Source organism: Crocodylus porosus, unplaced genomic scaffold (assembly GCF_001723895.1).
Source record: "Crocodylus porosus isolate Cpor-Errol unplaced genomic scaffold, CroPor_comp1, whole genome shotgun sequence".
NCBI classification, from domain to species: Eukaryota; Metazoa; Chordata; order Crocodylia; family Crocodylidae; genus Crocodylus; species Crocodylus porosus.
Genome location: NW_017728909.1, coordinates 24,116,498 through 24,125,128, shown reverse-complemented (window position 1 = coordinate 24,125,128; position 8,631 = coordinate 24,116,498). Strand labels below are relative to the sequence as shown.

At 45.1% G+C, this 8,631-nt stretch overlaps 1 protein-coding gene across 3 annotated transcripts in view; it reads left to right on the top strand.

Moving 5' to 3' along the window:
* ADAMTS12 (ADAM metallopeptidase with thrombospondin type 1 motif 12) overlaps positions 1–8,631 on the top strand; it is a 344,985-nt gene that overhangs the window by 207,532 nt on the left and 128,822 nt on the right. For all 3 annotated transcript variants that reach the window (XR_002100368.1, XM_019531927.1, XM_019531926.1), the window contains exons 8-9: positions 758–901; positions 1,756–1,900. Coding sequence is in view for 2 of the 3 variants with exons in the window: in XM_019531927.1 (XP_019387472.1) it covers positions 758–901; positions 1,756–1,900 (289 nt within the window). In the remaining variant the exon portion in view is untranslated. The remainder of the gene's footprint in view (positions 1–757; positions 902–1,755; positions 1,901–8,631) is intronic.

Sequence of the window (8,631 nt, the reverse complement as noted above, 5' to 3'; positions counted from 1 at the left end):
GGGGGTCTTTAAGAGGAGGCTAGATGAACACCTTGCTGGGGTCGTTTGACCCCAGTACTCTTTCCTGCCATGGCAGGGGGTTGGACTTGATGATCTGCTCAGGTCCCTTCCGACCCTAGAAGCTATGAAACTATGTAATTCTGGGGACAGATATTGCTTTTGCCCAAACTTTCAGTAATATATCCCTAAAATGTCTGTCTTTCTAAAGCCACTCACCTCAGTCCCCATCCTCATTCTCTGATCTTTATCAGCCCTCCTGGATTAAACAAGGTTTATCCTGCCCAGGGATGAATGAGCATGGTTCAGGAAGTCATGTTAGTGATTCTATTTTACTCTTTCCCTCAGAGTCATTACCAAATTAATGGCACTAATAGGCATTGCTTTATGCACAAGGCATAGAGCAAATCCCTTAGCACTTCTGCTAGAGAAGAGGTACACACTGTGATGCTGTGAGCAAATTCAAATTGGATAAAGATATTACAACTCCCTAAAACTCTTGGTTTCAGTCAGGAAAGTATATATGTTAGTTTTTGTTTGGATAGTTGCTGTGTACTCTCAGCCTGATCTGAACCCATTGAAGTTAGTGGGAGACTTCTGTACTCTGTGGCTCAGGCTCTTTATGGGGCATCTATTTTTAACTGATGAATGAAATGATACTTGTACATTTTTCAACACACTACAGGGTTTTTATAAGACAGGTCCTATGTAAACAGTGGCTACAGTGATTGCTTCTTGTGCTTGGTAACATGTCTCTCAGTTTTGGTATCCAGCATGATGGAAAAGAGAATGACTGTGAGCCTGTTGGAAAGCGTCCGTACATCATGTCCCGGCAGCTACAGTACGACCCTTCTCCACTTACCTGGTCACAGTGCAGCAAGGAATACATCACACATTTCTTAGAGTGAGTAGAAATTGATATCTACCCGGTATAGTGGAAACCTTTGACATTATCAGTTCTCATGCCAAGGCACTTCCAAAACTGACTGAAGAAGATACTCTGATTTCTGGAAGCTTGGTTATATACTGCTTCAACTTAGACTTTGATATCAACTGAGTTCAACATCTGGTGGGACCCACGGCCATCATGAGTTACTGGGAGAAAAGGCACAGGAAGGGGCTTTGGTTCTATCGCTAGAATTTCCTGTGGGCCTAAGGGATGTGTCCAAGCTTACATTTTTTTAAAATGTGACACCTGTGGTGGTATTGTGAGAGTCTGCAGATCTCATTGAGGTCATTCTAATAGCTATAGACATTTCATTGTATTTCCAATGGAAAAATCATATTTTTCCCATATAAAATTCCCTTACTTGATGGTATGAAGAAAGTTTCTGCAAAAATCTTTTCCATAAAGTGTTGGAAGAAATGAGAGCTGCTAAAAGCTACATAGTAGCCATGACCTACCACACAGCAGAATCACGGGTTTTTTTGTTGCATTTGCATACCTTGGTCCTTCTAAAAAATGTAGGATTTGAACAATTGGCAGGTAAGAATACAGAAACCAATATGTTGTTTTTTCCTTAATGAGCAGCTGCTCCTAGATTTTAAAGTTCTTTGCTCTTCCCACAGCTAAACTTTACTGGAAATAACAGCATATTTGCTCAAAGTCTACCACTGCCCCAGCTAAAATCTGGAAGCATTATTACATAAGGACTGCATGGGAAAGAGCCATCAACGACTTTAAATTATTCGATCATTTTCAGAAATTAAAAAAATCATGAGTCTTTTGTGTCTCTAATTTGTCACTTTCATCTTTAGCCGAGGGTGGGGATTCTGCCTGGATGATATCCCAAAGAAGAAGATTTTAAAATCCCCTCTCATTGCCCCTGGTGTTATCTATGATGTACATCATCAATGCCAGCTGCAGTATGGTCCCAATGCTACTTTCTGTGAAGAGGTGGATGTAAGTACTGTTTATTCTCATTATTCTTGTGATGCAAATGCTAGCTTTTGGCTCTCACTGCATCCTGACCAACTTCTTCATGGGAAAAGTTACATTTGGTTTTGAAATCCTGCAGCTCTGCCAATTCATATCAGATGAATATGACTGTTCTAACTGATTGTGTCATGGACTTGGGCCAGAGCTGAAAAAGGATGTAGGTGCCAAAGGGCTTAGGTGAAACTGATGCATTTAATTCAGAAAACAGTGACATGCTCAACTGTTGTTAAGCTCTTCAAGTACCTGTGCGAACCCTGGATGCAGGCCCAGAACTGCCTCAGCCTTAACAAAGCTGAGCAGCTCGACACCTTAGATTACAACCAAGCCTGGTTGGCATCCAGAGATCAGGAATGCCTCTTTGGGCCACTGTATACATGCAGGTAAAGGCAAAATGGGATCTAATGTGTGATCTACACAATTGTGCCTCCTGCCGTGCAACCCATGGTTACCCTAAGCTGGTAACAAAACTATTACTATGTTGTGTTAGAAAAACTTCTTACAGTGATAGAAAAGGAAATAAACATCATGCAAGCAAACTCAAGGTCATAAGCTGCTTGCAAGAGGCAAGGCCAGCTGATACTGCAGACACCAGCAAAATGAAAAGTTGAGATAATGAGGCTACACAGAACTTAAGCAATGATTAAATGAGGTTGAATATACAAGAAAACTTTAGACAATACTATAATTCACCACTCTGTAAACAGGTGCAACTTTATAGCATAAAATATGACAAGCTACCCTAACACAACACCTGCTCCAGTGCGTTGCAATTAGCGTGCTCCAGCAGCCTTGGTGTCATGTGTATTTAGTGACCCCGCACTTCAAGATGATGGCAGGAGTGCTTTAACTAAAGCTTGCCACCATTTTGAAGTGCAGGACACTGAATACACAAGACGCTGTGGGCACTTTAGTTAGAGTGGCCCCCTGGAGCCGCTCTATTTAAAGCACTCCCCCTAAGTGACTTAGAAGGAATGGTTTCAAAGCACTATCTAGGTTGTTTGCCCCATTTTGTTTATTATGAGGATCTGCATCTAGCCCCATTGAGATGACATTGTACATTTCTGATTCATCTTTTTAGTTGTAATGAATAGTATGGGCAGCAACCCTCAACTGCAACTGTACCAGTTGAAACTGAAATATATAATGACATGATGCATGCATTATATGTCTCTGGTGTTGTAATTTGCCTTTTGGTACAGATTGGAAATTAAGGTATCATTTAACCTGTTAGTTAATTCTGCCTCTTGCTTGAACGTGAATTTACTAGAATTTTACGTTCAGTTTCTCCTAATTAATTTATAGCTCAATAGATATGAGTAAATTAAATTGTAGCATTTTTACAAGGCCTCTGTTTTGCATAAAATAATACAATGCACATTCTGTTTAATCTTACTACAAAATCAATAAACATGAAGTATTTATACGAATAATAATTAAATAGTTTGTGGGTGTCCTTAATTTTGATACAAGACTAAGTGAAAGCGCAGCATACGTAATATTAACAAAACTAATGTATACTTTGAGAGAGATGACTGTTATGCTGCCTTGCCACTTTCTGGTTAATTTATAGACAATGTGTAACTTTCCCCACTGTTTACATGTTTGATGAGTTTGGTCCAGAAAGTCCCATGGGACATGTGTCTGCTTACCCTTGGTTGCATTTAGCTGAATTTAAAATGGTTTCCTTACTGAAATGATCACTTTGAGCAATGACTGATACTTAGCACTTATGTAGAGCTTTATCTTCAGTGTGCTGAAAAAAATATATGTTTAATATTTGCAGTGGTTAAGTAAGTAGTATCCTTGTTATACTGAGGAGGAAAAAGGATCACTGGTTAGTGGGACAAATTTTTCCAAAGGGATGGAGAGCCTACCATTCCCTTCACTACAATGGAAGCTGCAGGTATTCAGCACCTGTGAAAATCTGACCAAGAGTCACCTGTTGCTGGAACCTTTTCCCCCGAACCATAGGTAGAGGGAGAAAATATTATTTTGGGGGTCTGAGTGTGTGTGCATGCTTGTGCATGCACGCACGCCCGTGCCCTTCACCTCCATGCAGGTAAGTGTGTTGTGGGGAAGGGGCATGTGGGAGGCAGATCAAGGCCCTCATAATGAGGGAGCGAGTGGGGCAGAGGCAGGGGCAGGGCTGGGGCAAATGGAGCCCTGGGGCTGGGGCAGGTTGTGGGATGCTTGGAGCCCAGACAGCTGATCTGGGGAGTGGGGGGAGGGCTCCCACCACTGCATGCACCCTGGCAAAGCCCCAGGGAGCACATGACCCCAGATCTGTGTGTGGGGCAGAGGTGGGCTGCACTCTGTGCCCTGCTGCCTGGGGACAAACAGCATGATGCCATGTTCCTGCCATGAGCAAGGCACAGAACCCAGCGATGAGACACACATGGCATCACTCAGCTCTCGAGGCAGCGGGGTGCAGAACCCAGCCCACAGTGGCAGCCTGCCTCCGCCCCACGCACAGATCAGGGGGCATGTGCCCCCCTCTTGTCTCCCCTGGGGTGCACATTATGGTGGGAACCCTCACCCCCACCCCCATACCCTTGGATGAGCCATGCAAGGCTCTGAGCATCCCACGACCCACACTAGGGCCCCATTCACCCCAGCCCCTGCCTGTGTCCCACTCCCACCTGCACTGTAGAGGCCTTGATGTTCTCCTCCTCCCCCAAGCCCATTACCCTTCACATAGTACTGTGCACTGAAACTTGCCTGGCGGTTGTGCTGGACAGCAGTCCACATGCCTGGACTATGATCCTGGCTGGCTGTGATCCTGGCTGGCTGCAAGCCTGGCTGCATGTTTGAGTGTGCACCCCTCCCCAGCAGCCAACAGCCCACAGTTGAGTTGCCCTGCAGGCTTACCTGCTGCCCCGCATCTGGCGGGGGCTAAGCCTTGTTATCCCTAGCCTTCTGCCACCTATGCCCAGAACCCCTAAAAGCTTCAGCAGAGAAGTAACTTCGAATCAGAAGTAACTTGGCAATCCTGCATGATTATAGCAATGGTTTGACACCATGCTACCTCCATCCCAGGGGTCTTCTACTCACCTCTACACCTCAATGTCCCTGACCACACCCCATAACATGCTGCCCCTCCAGCCCCCTCAAGCCTTACCCCTATAACCCTCACCCCCTCACCCATCCCAACACTGACCCCCAAAGGAGGACAGCTGCCTGCTTGCCTATACCACCCAGCAGTGGTATAGGCAAGCAGTGGGACATAGCAGCAGCAGCAGATAACTGGAGCAGAGGTAGGTTGAGGCTGTGGAGGCTCCCATGGTATACAAAGGTCTGAGAGAATTCTCCCTTCAGGGTATTACACTGCTGCTCAGACAACAGATGGCACTATTCTGCTCTGCCTATTCATTAATATTTGTCTCCATCTTCTTTCCCACAAGGGATCTCAGTCAAGCTCCTGGTTGCTTAGTTTTTTATGGATGACTCATTTTTTTATAGACTTTATGGATAGGCATTTTAGCCTATTTTTGTATTGACTGTTCATAATTCTGGCACCTCAAGCAGGGGGTTGCTGAGTGGTTGAGTCCTACATTCTGCATATGGGTCATTGCTGCCACTGCTGCTGTAGTGCAGGGTGATCCTAATGTGGTGCAAGCTCATCAAGGGCTGCTATTCTGGTGCCCCTCTTAATCTAAACCTGGAGCTAGTGTCCTGCTTGCTCACCCCAGTTATGCTACTGGGTGTCAGTGAGAGAGAGATTTGATCTTGAGCCTCTGATTTTAGAGACAAAGTGGCTTAGACTGAAAATACTTTGAGGAGGAGACCCTTATTTCAGAGCACATGCTGAAAATAAAATAAATGATTTCTCATGCAGTATGTGAATTCAAGAGTTATTAAACCCTGTCACTCCCACATGTGCCCAATTAAAATGTTATATACTATGTATAGTATTCTTTTTTTCTATCATTATTAACAGTGAAGAAAAGTCTGGGATATAGAAACGTATAATTTCTATTAAGGTTAATAAGTTTACTGCAAAGAACCCTCACTTTTTAATGGAAGAATACATTTGCTTTTAAATCTATGGACATCTGCTTAGCATGAAAATGTGACTGTCAGCAGTGGGCTGAATTCAACTTAAATATATAGGAATGTTAGTCTAATAGACAAAATGTTGAAGTACACTCATTAGCAACTATGTATCACTCTGAGTATCTGAAACATAATGGTGGAGTGTGCTTCATAGACTATAAAAGAATAAAACATCCTCTGTATAAATAAGGACAAAAACATACTGTACACAGTGAAATGCAATTCTTCAACCAGAATAAATGTCTAACATTACCACTTCATTCTGAAAAAGTGATGCCCCATCCATCCACTAAACAGTGTTCTTATTGAACTAAAAGCAAGGGATTTCAAAGCAGACCCTGAGAAGTTTACTTCTGTATTGAAATGTGGAGAATATTGAGCTGTTGTCTATCCTCAATTGTTCTTTCCCAGTATTATAAAGATGTGACCAAATACAGACCAACAAACACTGCACATTGGCTGCATCCACATGAGCAGGGTGTGTGTTTACAGCAGCAAAAATAGTAGTGGCACAAATTTGTGCTGCTGCTTTGTGCTGCAGTGCACGTCCTGCTCGTGTGGTTTGCAGTGGAACACATTGTCCCACTGCTCCATGTGCTGGGGTGGGGCTGGCTGGAGCGCACGGTGCATCAGCACAAGGTGGGCCAGCAGGCAGTCCCGTTGGTGGGCCAGCAGCCAGCTGGGGAGCAGTACATGGAAACAGGGGAGCAGACATCCCAGGGGACTGTGAAGTCCCTCCCTCCATGCACTGAGGCACATGGAGGCATGCTGCAGATCCCCTGTGCCAGCTCAGAGAGCTACCTGCTCCCCCCGCCTTGCTCTCCATCCAGATGCTCTGCAGCTGCTTGGATACTGTATGCCTTGAGATGGGGGCTCCACATGCCTCAGTGCAGGGGCTCCACAGTGGAATGTCCCCCCCTCCATTTAGGCAAATGGAGACAGGGAAGCAGCCAGCCCAAGGCTGCCTGCTCCCTTGTCTTGAGGCACACTGCACCAGCCAGCCAGAGAACAACTGGATGGGACAGGGTGCCTCAGCATGGGGGATCTGCAGTGCACCCAGGGCTGCCTGCTTCCCTGTTTCCTTGTTTGTCCCACCATTTTGGTGTGCTTTGTGCTGCTTTTTTTCCAAGGGCTTTTTTTGCTACTGGGAAATCCCAGTACCAAATTTTGCCCATGAGCTGTTAATTATCAGCATCATGCACAGTTTAATTTGCAACATGTTTCGTTTGTGGTGCCACAAACTGCACATGCCTACACATCTGGATCTGGCCATGATGTCTAACAAACAAGTAGCTTGACTAAACCAGTCTCTTGATGGATTAATTTAACTGATTTAAAGGGAATGGGCATCTAAGTCAGATCTGAAAATTGCTGTTCATTTCTGAGAGGCACTTTTTGAAAAGCATTCTTTCCCAGTTACAGCCCAATAAGTGGCCATGTTTTAAAGAGAGTCTTTGTGAGTCTTGGAGATGGGATACAGTTTGCATGATCTGGGCACATTGTATGCCATGGTGTTGCAAAGGGAGCCACTGGGCCTGGTACTTTTGAAAATCTAGGCGAGCCTTAAGTGTCTATACAAAGACTAGATTCATAGATTCATAGACATTAGGGTTGGAAGGGACCAACCTGGTCCCAGATCTGGAAGATCATCAAGTCCAGCCCCCTGCCCCAGAAGCAGGAAGTCAGCTAGGGCTAAAGGACCGCAGCAAGATAAGCATCCAAGCGTTTCTTGAATAAGGCCATAGTAGGTGCCTGCACCACCTCTGGAGGGAGTCTATTCCAGGTCTTGGGGGCTCAGACAGTAAAGAATTTTTTTCTTATGTCAAGCCTAAAATGATCTTGTAGGAGTTTATGACCATTGGTCCTTGTTTTTCCTTGGGGTGCTCTGGTGAGCAAACGTTCTCCCAGATCCTGATGAACACCCCTTGTATACTTATAAGTAGCCACCAGGTCCCCCCTGAGACTGTGTTTTTCCAGACTGAAGAGTCCCATGGCTCTCAGCCTCTCTTCATAAGGCCTATTCTCTTGCGCTCTGGTCATGCACGTGGGTCTGCTCTGGACTCTCTCAAGCTTCTTGACATCTTTCTTGAATTGCGGAGCCCAGAAATGGACCCAGTACTCCAGCTGCGGCCTCACCAAGGCCGAGTACAGCAGGAGGATATCATCCTGAGATTTACTTGAGAAGCATCTATAGATGCAAGCCAGGTTTTTGTTTGCTTACCAGCTGCAAAATCACATTGGTGTCTCATATTCATCCTGCAGTCAATCATGATCCCCAAGTCTCTTTTGGCAGTGGTGCTAGCAAGCGTAGTGCTGCTGAGCCTATAAGTATGCCATGGGGTGTTTTTCTGGAGGTGGAATACCTTGCATTTATCAGTATTGAACATCGTTAGGTTTGTGTCTGCCCACTTACTAAGCTTATCGAAGTCAGCCTGGATCACTAGCCTGTCACAGTTTCATAGTTTCATAGTTAGTAGGGTCGGAAGGGACCTGAGCAGATCATCAAGTCCAACCCCCTGCCATGGTAGGAAAGAGTACTGGGGTCAAACGACCCCAGCAAGGTATTTGTCTAGCCTCCTCTTAAAGACCCCCAGGGTAGGAGCCAGCACCACTTCTCTTGGAAGATGATTCCAGATCCTAGC